Source organism: Diadema antillarum, unplaced genomic scaffold (genome assembly GCF_040938485.1).
Source record: "Diadema antillarum isolate AM-2024a unplaced genomic scaffold, OU_Dant_1.0 seq00000170_RagTag, whole genome shotgun sequence".
NCBI classification, from domain to species: Eukaryota; Metazoa; Echinodermata; class Echinoidea; order Diadematoida; family Diadematidae; genus Diadema; species Diadema antillarum.
Window position 1 is genome coordinate 1,902,245 of NW_027271239.1, and position 14,688 is coordinate 1,916,932.

General features: G+C 39.5%; 1 protein-coding gene across 1 annotated transcript; it reads left to right on the plus strand.

The window, feature by feature from the left end:
• Positions 1–1,017: 1,017 nt before the first annotated feature.
• LOC139728242 (BBSome complex member BBS4-like) lies at positions 1,018–13,001 on the plus strand. The gene is made up of 13 exons (XM_071639203.1): positions 1,018–1,043; positions 3,258–3,399; positions 3,963–4,042; positions 5,975–6,150; positions 6,721–6,847; positions 7,458–7,585; positions 8,330–8,384; positions 8,785–8,853; positions 9,775–9,927; positions 10,374–10,545; positions 11,200–11,269; positions 11,928–12,069; positions 12,627–13,001. Exons 2-13 carry the CDS (start codon positions 3,267–3,269, stop codon positions 12,924–12,926), a joined length of 1,605 nt encoding a protein of 534 aa, XP_071495304.1. The 5' UTR covers positions 1,018–1,043; positions 3,258–3,266; the 3' UTR covers positions 12,927–13,001.
• Positions 13,002–14,688: the final 1,687 nt, after the last annotated feature.

A 14,688-nucleotide genomic window follows, 5' to 3' on the forward strand; every position in this document is an offset into this window, starting at 1 on the left:
TAAATATTTTTATCTTCTATAATAGTCACTATGGTTGGAAGACCTTTTCGTGATAATATTATTTTACAACTATTTAGAGCGTCCTCCAGTCGCGCCATTATGTGGTATATATAGATGGAAAATGACGTCACTTTCTTTGACAAAATTCTCACAAATAGTGCACTATTTATGAAATGTTGACATAAAGCAATTATGACATCATCACGCGTATGTATGAACACTATCAAACACATTTGGAATTGAGCCAAACTTTAAAACAATTAAAACATGTGAAACTTCTCACAGGACTCACACTATCAAGATGTACAACAGACCTATGAGAGAATAATACAATACGGCTGAGGTATACTGTTCAGTCATCATCACATGAAATTTATAGTTTAAACAGACTTTCGACTTAAGATATGTGAACTTTTTTTTTTCAAAACTTATATCCAAAAGCAAATATCATAGAGCCTATAACAACCTACAAACGCAACATGATAAACAAGTATACCTACAGAACAAAACATAATGAGAGAGAGAGAAAAAAAAAATCCCTGTCTCAGTTTCCAGCATCTACTCTTTTCATTAATTCAGCCACGTTAAACTCAGAATGGGGGTTCAGATTTTATCAATATCATTTTGCCGACGAATTATGGCAATGCCTACGTGTAAATTTGACAAAAATTGACACAGTCAGAGATACGGTACAGTCGAAAAGAGATACACCTGCATCCTTGCGTAGTGAAGTTTACCGAACATGATAATAATTAGTGTCATATTCATTGTACATCCATCATGTTCATTTTCATTATGTATCTAATGCATTTGCAAAATGTATAATGTAGGAATGTAGGCCTACTTGTCGGGCCCACATTAGGTGAGCATACGGACCTTCGGAATAAACACTGTACAGTGTACAGTAATTACAGTCTAACGACCTGTTGATGTAATCCACGGACTGTTTAATATGTGTGTCGAGCTAGATATCCTGGACGCGAGGTGGTCAAAATATTTTGCTCAAAATGGCAGAAACGGAGTCGGATGTTACCAAGGAGAAGGTACGCTACAAAATGCTCGTAATTTGAATTGTTGCATGAATGTTTGTCAGCAGTATGGTAAATGGTGTTGAAATTAACCAGTGGAAAGATGAGTTGAGTTTTAAGAAAATACGCATTTACCGTAGAGAGAGATTACAGTTTTTGTATCGAGCTGACATAGGACCGAGATGTTAAATTATGTAGTCCCGCGTGTTAAAGTTGGTGTGTGTGTGTTTGTGTACTGGCATACTGGAAATGGAATCATGTCATGTGCCACTGTACTGACTTGCATGCTAATTGCACTGACCCACTGTCTAAACGCCTACGTAGAACTACGCTATACCTATGATATGTACCATGCATGGTACGTCAAGTAAGAATGGGGGAAAAACACAGTTACACATCTTTAGTGGCCAACGACACTATACATGCTATACTTTAATACCTGCATTATGAATTATTGTGGATTAGGCGAGGTGGATTGTGGTAAACAGCACTCAACTCTTCAATTTCAAATCTAACTTGGAAGTTGGAGAAAGCATGGAAGTCAAAAAAGGACAAATATGACCCAAACAGCAATTTCCATGCCCATGTTCTCACTAAACTGCACGCGCAGCACAGAAAACAAAAGTTTGTTTAAAGTCACCGCATCCAGACGATGCCGATGGAGAAGCAGATGGCCGAGGGGCAAATAAGTTCTTAATGCCCACAACCAGATATTGTCATGATTGTTTAAACCAGGTACATTTGAAAAAATCGGCTCATACTCTTTCCAACACGTTCGTTCATAGCCAGAGTCGCACTGGTCGGCCAGGCAGGATAGACTGCAGTGCTAGTGCTAGACAGTCTAGAGGAGAGTCTGGATCTATGTGATGATGCCATGCCTTGTTGAATGAATGGTACTAGAGGCTACTAGTACTAGTCTAGCTGTAGCTATATTGTAGGTTCTACAGTGCACTCCCGTTACAACGAACACGGTTAAAACGAAATTTCGTTATATAACGAACTAAAACTTCTGGTCCCAAAATTATCGCCTTCAAAGTCTATGGTACAAAATTCGCTTATAACGAACACGGTTATAGCGAAATTTTCGTTATAACGAAGTCTTTTCCGAGCGCCACTGACAAAGAAAAACAAAAGAAATGTGCTCCGTTATAACGATGCGGATCGCTTCCGAAAATACGTAGCAGAACAAGCATTTATAGCGTCTCTTCATGGGCAAATGCTTCACATCACTGCGTGTTCGCTCCATGTGTCACGCACAGTTTCCAAGGGACCTTGCGTTATTGTAGTACAATAATCTGAAATTAAAAAGGTACCATCCCATTTCACATAACTTTCCAGTGTATGATGAGTATTCAACAAACAGAATATAATATATGCGTGGTTTCCTTGTTTTTGTTTTATATATATTGTATTTGTTCGGTTATAACGAAAGAAAACTGCCGGTCCCAAGCATTTCGTTATAACGGGAGTGCACTGTATCTGGTGCTGCAACTGCTGGTGGTGTGTTGTGATAGGAAGGAACCAATCCTAGTCTGCCATAGCTTAGCTGGTGCAGCAGCTGTAGACATTTTTACCAGAAAACATAATGCTTGATTTGATTATACATCTGCAAAAGTGTTAGAGTAAAAATAAAAGTAGATTAAAATTTTGAGGAAAATGCTTTGCACTGTACAATTGTCTCATTTACCAAGCCTAATGAAAGGGCATTTTGGCTTACCTCTTTCAGAACCGTAGGCAGGGGGAATAATATTAAACATTTACATTTATCTGTAACAATGTGTATAGCATGTGTACTCTTCTTTGAAAATGAAATTTTGTCAATTTCTCTGTACATTATGATTTTCTTCATATTGTTGAACTACTTTGACATCACAAACTGTGGTAGTCTTCTTAATCCAGTGATGGCACTACCAAAACTTCAGACTTTCTGAACTTCTGAACATATTGTCCAATATTTTTTTCCCAAATTTTACTGATTCTTCTAATATATAAATCTGCATTCACTCTGTCATTATACATTTAGGGTTATTCCCCGGCACGGAAGAATTTGTTATTGATGACTTATAATACAGATATTATACAGTGAAATCTTAAGTGCTTACAAAGGTTATCTTAACACAAGAAAAGCATGTTGATATATCAATAATGTGTGGGGACAAGAATGTTGAGGTTGGGCTAATAATCATGCCTGCAATAATTAAGTAACAATGTACACTTTTCTGTGAACAGGTTGGTGGCATGGCAGAAGAAGATATTGTCCAGCCGAGAAGGGCTGATCCAGAACCGAAGAAGCCATCAGATTTAGCACCCCAACTTAGCCCACAACGCGACGAACAGCAGAAGCCTCAAACAAGAGCAAGGGGCAAGAAAGGTATATATCTACACAAAGTAAATTGCCACTGTACACCTCTGGATAAAGATGAGATAAGTTTTTATGGCGTGTTTCTATTATGGGTCATAACTTTTGATCCATAGGTCCGTTTGTGACTAAACTTGGATGGTAGATATCCTTTGGGGAGTGGATGGTCACCACAAGGTCAATGGTCACAAGCATGGGTCAACAAACTTTTAGAGCCCAATGTTAAGTTTTTATGGCGCGTTTCTATTATGGGTCATAACTTTTGATCCATAGGTCCGTTTGTGACCAAACTTGAATGGTAGATGTCTCTTGGGGAGTGGATGGTCACCACAAGGTCAAAGGTCACATGCAGGGGTCAACGAACTTTAAGGTTCAATGTTAACTTTTTATGGCACGTTTCTTTTTTGCCATAAATTTTTACTCTTTTATATCTCTTTTTGTCTGTTATATCTCTTTCTTTTAATCTGTTATATCCCATTCGCATACAATTTCTTGTACGCGAATGGGTGAGACACATTATGGCACTTGCCTTTTTTTATTTTTGTTTTGTTTTTGTTTTTGTTTTTTGTTTTTAGCACCAGAGCTGCCTGTGTTTGAAAGAAGGAATTGGCTGATTCACCTTCATTATGTCAAGAAAGAATTTGAAAACTGCAAGGTGAGAGTTTTATTGTTTATGTTTCTGGGTATTATTGATATTCATAACAACATCACTATGCACAGTCATACAAGATGCTTTGTGCTGTTGATAAGTTCCCATAGTTACCGCCGAATGAAAGGTACTGTATACGCCGAATACTTCGTGAGGTTTTTATTTTTGCAAATTTCGCGAGTCAGCTGCTATTCGCGAAATTAAAAACACACGAAAATATTGACTGTAATGCCGATATGAATGTGACGTACGCGTATACATTTCTCTGTTCAGTACAGGACTCCACGATCGCAAATTTAACCACTTGCGAAATTGTTGGGAAGTCCCGAGTCTGGAAAATTTAGACTCACGAAATATATTGCATACACAGTACTTAGAATATGATTACTTCATATCAGTATCAAATGTAAGCACACTGACCATACAGATTATGTTGTATATAATGCATATTGACTGATTGGGGTATTTGTGTGTTATTGAGTGTTATAAAATGGGTTCAAGAATGTAGCCAATTGGAAGCGCTGAAATGAGTCACGTGTGCGTGCATTATTTTCTTCAGGTAAGCACTAAGAAGAGTCTCTCTTCCACCTCCCTGGCCTGACGTACGTCACAATGTTTTACACTAGCAGTGCGCACTCAATCAGTTGTTACAAGTGCGTCACGCGCTACTATACGCGCTGTCAATCCTGTAAACAACTTCTAGTTCGGGCCGCGGGCTGCCACAACAGCCGGCGGCCTTTCTTGTGCATAACAGTACGTGGCGTACGTATACTCTTATACGTACGTACAGTACTAGGTGAGTGTGCGGGATTTCCGAGTGCGACGTGCGTAAATGTTTGGGACGAACATCTTCGGACATCTTGACTTTTGAGCGAGTGCTACATGTAGCTGACTGGTATTGACCCACAAAGGTACGTGAATAATGCTGTTAGTTTTCGACCCATTTTATAAAACTAATGATGCACAGGATTATTTCGTGGCGTTAGTGAAGGTGCGGCTCACTCTCGAGTATTGACAACGGTTGCAAACATGCACTCGGCTGCGCCTCGTGCATGTCGCACCATTGTCAATACTCTCGAGCGCGCCGCACCTTCACTAACACACTCTATCCTGTGCATCATTAGTATATTATTACACTGCTGTTTGTGTGTATCCATCATTTTGACAAACTTCAAACCTTGGTTTCAGAAAAGCAACAGGTACAGGCCCTTGACATAGTCACTCCGTATGAAAAATTAAAATGCAGTATGATGAAAGTACTTTTCTAATTATTTTCTTTATTCAAAGACAAAGACTATACTTATCAACTTAAGAAACCAGATTTATGTACAGTTGTATATTACACATGATCATGTATGTTTACATATTTATAAGTCCCATTGATCGGGATTTGCGTGGAGTTTCTCCATCATTGGGGTAAAAGTGCTGTTCCTGTATGAAATCAACCTTCTCCCAATCAGCATTTTTAGCACCTTAGTCGCTCAATTCTGTCCTTTTCTCATCTCTGCCATTCAGGACTCACTTTTGTTGAACAGCTTGTGTGCCAATAGAGTGATATGAATGTGTATGTTGAGTATTCTGTAATAGTCACATGTGCACTATTAAAGTCTTTTATTTCCAATTGTTAGTCATTCATCTGACCCTGGAGTTAGATTGACCTGGCTGGAAATACCAAGGGTTCTGTTTTACAGTATCCAAAGAGGGTCATGTTCATAGTTAGCGCTATTTATGAAAAGATCATACGGAACTATAAGTATGTAACAAATATAAAAGTTACCAGGCTATCTACAGACCAGAGAATGAAATAAATGGTACTTTGGTTGCTATTGGAATGTAGATGGACATGGTGTCAGTGTGGGTGATGGTAATTTCACTTGTCCTCATCTTGTCAAACATTTATATCAATTTTTCGCTTTTACTACTTTCCCTCCTTCCTAGGGTCTCATCAAAGATCAGCTTCAAGAATCTAACGGGCTGTGTGAGTACGCCCTCTATGTCCAGGCACTCATCTTGCGGCAGGAGGGCAGGATCCAGGAGTCGCTGGAATGCTTCCAGACGTGCTCCCTCATCAACGCCCAGAATCCCGACAATCTGAAACAAGTGGCCCGCTCCCTGTAAGAAAGGAGGAATTTGCCATTGCCTCTGATTAACATACTTTTGTGCAGCTGTACTTCCCTTGCGAGGGAATATGAAAATCTCTTTAAATTATTTCCTTTATCTTTTGTTTGAATTAATCAGGCTGTTTCTCATTTTTAACGAAAGGTTGCAAATACAGCAGAACTGTATTATATGAAAGCTTGGTAGTGCTATTTGTTTTTTTTCCTTTCGGCAAGAAATGGTACATAAAATGATCATGATCTTTGCTGCAGTAATCTCAGAATGTCAGGTATTCCATTTATATTTTGCACTTGTGTGCAAACAGGAATGCTGACTGTTAAAAGAGATGAGACTAAGTAATATTATTTGTTGTAATTTCAGTCTATGTATAAGAAAAAGAAAAGAAAAGAGTAACTGAAACAAACAAATCTGGTACTATTATCAAACTGCTATGTTGCCAAGCCAAGGGAGACTTGCATCCAACCCTTAATGCATGAAGTTTAAAGTCCAGCATCTTCCATGCAGCACCTTCCATGTTGCCTTGTTGGTCTTGAGCTAATGTTTTTTTGTTTTCGACTCTCTTCCAGCTTCCTGCTTGGTCGCCACAAAGCGGCTATTGATGTCTATGCAGAAGCAGCCCGGATGACAGAGAAAGACTGGGAGATCAGCCACAACCTGGGAGTCTGTTATATGTACCTCAAGGAATATATCAAGGTACAGTAGCTATGTCATCCTCTATATCTTCGGTTCTTCAAACTTGAGTCATTGTGTACAGTTTCAAATGCCAGGAAAAAAAAGAATATAGTTAAAAAGTAAGGGTCAGAATGTTTCAGTCCAGCACTTTGTGCAGTGAAGGAAATTTGTTTGAAATGGGTGTGGTCTTGTTTTTTTTTTTTAGTTTTTTTTTTGGATGTCGAAACTGTGAGGCTTATATGGCCAGTCGCCATATTGGTACAATGCTATCAAACATTTGTGTGTGCATGTGTTTGTTTCTGGGGACATGCATTGTAATGTGTATGGTGCTGAAAACATTCCAGAGATGATGCAGGACATATTGAGCTTAAGGAGAATATCGGTCTCGAATAGGAAAGACTCTTTAAACTGAAGGATGATGTATGAGAAGATACTAATTCTCAAGCAAAAGGAATGTGCTTAAATTCTAGAAGATGTCCATTTTTGGCAGTCAACCACTCAATAGGAGTGCTTTACACATTTGCCTATTTCATAGTTTTCTTGCTTTTTCAGTTTCTGCACATAAAAGCCTCCTTTGTTTTGATATGTACCCTCTTCTCTTTTTTAAAAATCACTTACGTATTTTTCATAGGCCAAAGAATGTCTGAAGCGAGCCATCCAGTACAACAAGCATGACCTGTCATATGTGATGCTAGCCAAGATTTACCTTATGGAGGGAGACATTCAAATGGCCACTGATGTCTACAAGAGAGCCGTCGAGTGAGTGGTTTTCGTCTTTCTCTCAAGGGGCATTTACATTGCAAAACCCAGTATGGAAAAAAACCCAACAACATCAGAGCTTTCAATGTACTATTTAGGTATACTGCCAGAAAAACAAAACAAAAAACAAAACAGAAACTCTCCATGTTTTTGGTATGAAATGTGCATGCATGAGAAAAAACATTAATAATCAGGATTTATTATTTTTGTTGTTGTTGTTGTTTAAATCAATTGTGTGTATGAAATACTTGAGCTGTCCTCGAGTGGAGGTCACTGATCTTTGTGATTCTTTCTACATGGAGATCAGTGGTGTAGGCAGGCAGGCAGGAGATTCCCCATGCAGAGGGTGGGTGCCCTGTGACTAAAAAATTAAATAAAACTGGCGAGCCGGGGAGTGAGTAGCTGTATTTGGAAAAAACCTGAATAAAACTCTCAAAAAATGAATGTCAAAATATGTACTCTTGATGAAGGTTTTTTTATTTTGATTTTTAGCTCACATACCATTTGTTGCTTATCAACTGCCGACAGAAAACTGGAATGTACAATAACAATAAAGTACAGATTTTACAGTGCCATTGTAAATACCCCTATTATAAAAAGAGTTAGGATCGTATTGTTGGTGTTCTGTCTTCATGGTGATTCACACTCTAGGAAAAAAAAAAAAAAATCTCGTCCCTGCTTCGCATCCAGTTCATTGGGAAGTTATCAAATGTCAAAATGTGTTCTTTTTCGATCCAATTTCAGAGCATTTCCAGAAAACCCTGACCTTTTAACAACTCTTGGATTACTCTATCTTCAGGTGAGTTGGAAACATGTCAGTGTTGTCTCTTCCTTCTCCTCCTCCTCCTCATCTTCTTCTTCTTCCTCCTCCTCCTCTTCCTGTACCTCCTCCTCCTTCTCCCCCTTTGTTCTTCTTCTTTCTCCTCTTTCACCTCCTCCCTTTCCTCCTTCATTCTTCTCCCTAACCTCTGTTTTAGACTTATTGGCAATGATTCCCATTGCTCTGTGAATCAAAAATACATAACGAATCAATACAAAATGTATGTGGCTGTTATGTTGTAAATAAGTATGTATGTATATGTGTGTGTTTGTATGTATGTATGAATGATATGTTTATATTTTACATTTTTATACAAATGTGTATGAACTGTTTGTTGCTCTTTCTGTTTATCATATTCCATGTTGTTTATTCCTGTTAGGTTGGTCAGAACCAGAGGGCATTTGAGCACCTTGGAAATGCCCTGACATATGACCCCAGCCATGTAAAGGTGAGTGCAATTTTAGCAGGCTGATTATATATGTTATACTTTCAACTTGTAGAAGAAGAGTGTAGAAGGACTGAGATCAGATGATAATCATATCAATGTACACATATTGTTTGAAAGGAAATCCCAATCTGCTGCTTTTTTGAGTGTATATGTGTGTGTATTTATGTCTTTTTGTGAAGGTTTTGAAATGAACTGACTGAAAATGAAATCCACATGTAGCATTAGGAAACCAAAGAAGGCATATGATAGCAAACTGCGAATTAAGTGCATTCAATCTTGCATGAGAGAAGATCTGATATATTAAAACCCCTCTACCCTGTACATAAATTCTCCAGAAATGTTTAGTCATTTTTCTCTGAAACAGCACATGATGTGTGAGTCACAGTCCTCTTTTTTTGTGATTCCAACAGCTTTGTATATATTTGAGACACCTACATTTCCAGGGAGAATAAAGGATGCAAACAATTTTAAATTTATATTTGTTTGTTTGTTTGTTTCATTTTCCATCTGAGAATATGACAGGATAGCCCGTTTTCAGCTGCAAAAGCGGGTCTTCCATGGGGTGCAGATGGGTGTAAAGCAGGACCACTTCACTGGGTTAAACACCCTGCTCTTTGCAATGCATGAATGAAGCGGGATCTTTTAGGTGCATGATTTGTGACTCTCTCACACATGGAACCTCCATTTCATGTCCTGCCTGAGGGACATAGTGTTTTGCCTTCTACTAGAGGGGTCGGTATGATTACATGTAACATTGCTCAGCGGGACCCGGAAATTCAAACCAGACTCCTTTAGATTGTAAGGCAGATGTGCTACCAACTGAACTAACTTGAATACTAGGCAACTAGTCTTCATTTCAGTTGAGCTATAATTGGTTATGTCAGCTGATCGACATACACCACTGTTTGTCTCCCTCCACAGGCAATTCTGGCCGCAGGGAGCATGATGCAGCAACATGGAGACTACGATGTAGCCCTCACCAAGTACCGCATCGCAGCCGCCGCCGTTCCCGAGAGCACAACTCTGTGGAACAACATAGGAATGTGCTTCTTCGGCAAGAAGAAATTTGTCGCCGTGAGTAAGATGTTTTAATCCATCCCCCAACCCGATCTGTGTTATTTTTGTTTTCTGTTCAGCGCAAATGAACAGTACATTACACAAGAGGCCAGGACCCTGATTTGGACAGCTATTTTAAGATCCTGTAGAACAGTATTCTGACATTGAAATTGGTTGAAAGTCAGACCAAGGTTGCAAGATTCACTCTTGAATACTGTATAGTTACTTGAATAGTTGTCATACCGTTATACTTGAATAGTTATCATTGAATACTGACTTCACATCACTGCTTTAGATTTCAATAAATTGCACCCCCTGGGGAGTAGTCTGCACTACCAACCCAAATCCTATTAACTTTTTATATGAAGTATGTTGCCGATGAGACAGAGAGAGCTAAACTTTGCTGTGACTGCAGATTAACGAGAACAAATGTGTGATGCACTGTGACCTTACTTCCTTTTCAGGCCATCAGCTGCCTCAAGAGGGCGGCATACCTGTCGCCCTTTGACTGGAAGATCATGTACAACCTTGGTCTGGTGCACCTCACCATGCAGCAATACGCTTCGGCGTTCCACTTCGTCAGCGCTGCCATCAACCTGCGCCCCAAGATGGGACAGCTGTACATGCTGCTAGCAGGTGAGAATGAACAACGATGCTTTGATATGATAGAGTTACACAACCTGAAAGTATGAGTGTGCTCATTGAATAGAATAACTTTTCTGCCTTTAAGTCATCAGTGTTTAGTGAAAAGTCAACCATAGTTAACATGACCATGTAATAGTCTGGGCCATGCAGAATGAGTTAGAGTATTATTGCTAAACCACAGAGAGTTTCACATATGATTGACTTTATAATCTATCTAGTCAGTAATCTGAAATAATGATTACAGGGGAATGATAACCAAGTATAAAATTATGTGGATTGTATAAACGCAGCAGTATTAGTGGAGCACATTAGTGCAGTTTGAGGAAAATCGGATAATGTGTTCAAACGTTATAAATTTTTAAAGTTTAGATGCCGCCATTGCTGGATGAGAAAACTACAACAATTCAGGATGTCACTGCAGGACAATAATATCGGGAAAATATAAAGAGATTTCCATAAAATTTCATTTTCTATGAAAAGTATGATATCCCTCCACTTGTTACTGACATAGGTCGAGGGTAATTTCATTCTGCCTACTTTTTAGATAAAGCAAGTCAAGTGCTCTCACGTTATGCTAAAGAAATTAAAATCTGCCAAGCGCTGAGCTGTGATAAGAAATGTTTCGCCCTCTTTTCTCCTGTGTAGTTGCCTTGACGTACCTGGATGATGACGAGAACGCAAAGCATGCCTATGAGCAGGCAGTTGCTCTTGAACTGTGAGTGAATACATCCTGCACTGTTTTTAATGTATTTCATATAATGGAGGGAGGGGGTGGTTAGGGCTGAGGAAACACAGATTGAAGGTTGTGTAAAGTAAGTCTGGAATTGTGAGTTGATACTTGTAGGACTTGAATTATATGTGAATACACCATATTATTGGTTACTCATTATCTTAGGGGATTTATTTGTTTGTTTGTTTTTTGAGAGGTATTAAGAGTTGCCTGTCTCTGTAAATGAGGGCTGCTATACTTATATAGGTGAAGTAATAATGCCTAATGGCTTGAAGTTTTCGTGATAGCTTATTGATTATTTTTGTTATTGTTCTTTTTGCATAATGCATTATTAAGCTGTAGAAGCAAAAGTGTATTCAAGACCACTTGAATAGAGACTAACTACCGGTAGTTTGCAATGACATAGGATTAAGTCATGCTATTAGTCTATGATCATAATTTCTCAGTATTTGTACATCAAGCAATCTGTTTTCTTATTTTTCTTTCTTTTTCAAGAAACATGATTTGCCTTTGTTAACCTGTTCATGCAGAAGGAGAGATGATTTTGAATACAATTGAACAGGAGGAATGATTGAGTGATTTTGTGTTTTCCTTCTGGAGCCTTGCAAATGTAGCTATGTATCTCTTTGTATCCATTTTGCAGGAAGGACCCGTCAGTGTGGCTGAACTATGCTGTATTTCTATATAATAGAGGGGAAAGGAAGACAGCGGCCAAGCATTACGCAACCTTTGAACAAAAGCTGCAGAAACTGAAGGAAGCTGGAGGACAAGAAATTGATCAGGAGGTATTCATCGCTCGCCACATTTTCCTGTCCTGCTCCCTCCCCCTTTGTATTTGTATATGTAGTTGTGTTCATTTCCTGCGACTGAATTCAACCAGGAAATCTGCCACAGCTGTAATTAGTCCCCTTGAAAGTCAGAAAAGGAATGCATAAAGAAATTATTTCCAGCCACCTGTTCACTTGCATATACAATCTTGATCAATTGTGAAATGACAGTTCAGTAACAAGAAGCTATGGTATCCACAGCATCACATAATCTCATCCTCACTGATGTTAATGGTGCATGCCATTTTTGTGAGACATCTTATTGAAGAAAAAAAAGAAGAAGAGAATATTGCTGTATATTAAAATGAGAAAGAACTGAAATTTTGAAGCAAATATGAATAACTAATCTTTTAAAATATCAGGCCAGAAATCTCTTCTTTAGTTTCTCATATCAAATACCAGTGAGAGAGTATAGACGATCTTGGAAGTATGTGAACCAGTTGAAAAGTGTCTAGTACCAATTTTTGGCTAACAGATTGACTCCTTTTACCTTTCTGCTTCATGCAACCCCTCAGCTGATTGATGTTGCCAGCAAGCTTGGACCAGCCCTGCAGGTGGGGGAGAGTCTTGTGTGGCGACAACAGGCCGAAGAAAAGCAGCAGCAGCAGCAGCAGCAGCAACCGCAACAGCAACAACGGCAAATGCAGAATGGGTTGCAGCAGCAACAACAGCGACTGCCGAGCAACGATGCAGCCCTCATGTCGGCGTTACAGAATGCCCCCCAACCACCGCCTGCCTACGACCCCCCTGCCTACTCACCCCAGCAGGCCGACGGCAATGCCACACGGCAGCGAATCCCAGACTTAGCACAGTAAGCGAGTCTTCTCTCTGTGCCGAACTCAGCACTGAAGATGAACATTTGCTGTTGGAATTGATGGTAGTAATAGAGTGCAGTGACCCCGCAATGAGTTATCACTCGGACATATATGAATACATAATTCCGCATAGACGTGCATTGTGTAGGCCATGGATTTTTTCTAGACCCTTTGTCCGAGACCTTGAATTTCTTGACCATGTAAGAGTACATGGTTCCCTTCAAGAATTACCTTGCATTTACCAAGGGTGTCAAGCTTGATTCCAAGTCAGTGAGACAGAGTAGAGGCACATTTACTTTGTCTGACACTGATGTCACTAATGCTGACTGATGGGGCTCCTGACTGTGTGGATATTATACACCGAGATCACTTACGCTGACTGATGTGGCTTGACTGTGTTACACCGAGATCCCTGATGATGGCTTAGGTGGTTCCTGACAGTGTAACACAGAGATCCTCGATGCCAACTGGCGTGGCTCTTGACTGTGTTACACTGAGATTCCTGATGGCATCTGATGTAGCTCTTGACTGTTTTACACTGAGATCCCTGAAGGCAACTGATGTGGCTCTTGACTGTGCTACACTGAGATCCCTGATGGTGAGTGATGCAGCTCCCGACTGTGTTACACTGAGATTGCTGATGCTGACTGAAGAGGCTCCTGGCTATGTGACACTGAGATCCCTGATGCCAACTGATGTGGCTCAACTCTTTACACCAAGATCCCTAATGGCAATTGATGTGACTCCTGACTTGTGTTACACCAAGATCAATAATGCTAACTGATGTAGTGCTCAACTGTATCACACCAAGATCACTGATGCTAACTCTTGCAGCTCTTGACTGTAAATGCACCAAGATGACCAACGATGACCAATTTGGCTTTTGACTATGCTTTACTGTGTTAAATGACTGTGTCGCTACTGCCCACAATCATGGCATTTCCATTGTATTGTCAATGTATTTCATGCGTTTTTCTGTAAATTTGTCTTTTGATCTGCCTTGTTCCTGAGAATACAGACTGAAGTTTGCCCCTTTATCTGATCATGGCATTCTGCTGTTCACCTCTGAGCTTTACATGCATTTGGGCTTTGGGATGAATAAGTGTTTTAATCAAATAGAGATGCTATTCTGTGTTGATTTGCATTGTGGACATAATTATATGTACAGTAAAAATACACCAGTTGCATTGGATACCTGTTCCATAAAAGGTAGACTATGCAGGAAAGTCTGCAGTTTGAGGTGCAGTCAAAATTGTTGGTATATTGCTCAACTTTCGTACCTCAGTGATTTTGGAGGGTTCCATCAGGAAGAAACGTCTCATCTTAGATGTAGCCTGAAGCTCAGGTGTACACACACAAATAATTCAAGATGCTGTATGCTTATTATTGGCATACCAACTACAGTTGGATATTTTGTCAGTGATGGTCTCATATTATTGTCTGTGGACAGTGCAAGTGTAAGTACAGAGTAAGAAACATAGTAGCAAGGTTCCTGCTAAAAATATTCCTCCCCCCTTTTTTTGTTCCAGCAATGAATTTTTCAAATTAGAACAATGACCCTGTTTGACCCTATTCCTCCCCCCCCCCCCCCCACACCAAGCCTTTAAACCTTATCCCCCTGAGCCGTGAATCATATCTTAAGATTGGACAACAGGGTCCATTCGTGAACAGTCACACTTGCTGATTCTAACCTGCAAATAAGTTGGTTCTCTTGTATCTTATAAATACACAAAATTTAGTGTATATTTCAGATGTAAAATAT

What these genes read in the sequence shown, in the direction of transcription:
- LOC139728242 (XM_071639203.1), top strand. Translation starts at nt 3,267, where the DNA reads ATGGCAGAAGAAGATATTGTCCAGCCGAGAAGGGCTGATCCAGAACCG. An exon ending in AAGAGCAAGGGGCAAGAAAG is followed by an intron (nt 3,400 to 3,962) that starts GTATATATCTAC and finishes TTTTGTTTTTAG; the next exon opens with CACCAGAGCTGCCTGTGTTT. An exon ending in AAACAAGTGGCCCGCTCCCT is followed by an intron (nt 6,151 to 6,720) that starts GTAAGAAAGGAG and finishes ACTCTCTTCCAG; the next exon opens with CTTCCTGCTTGGTCGCCACA.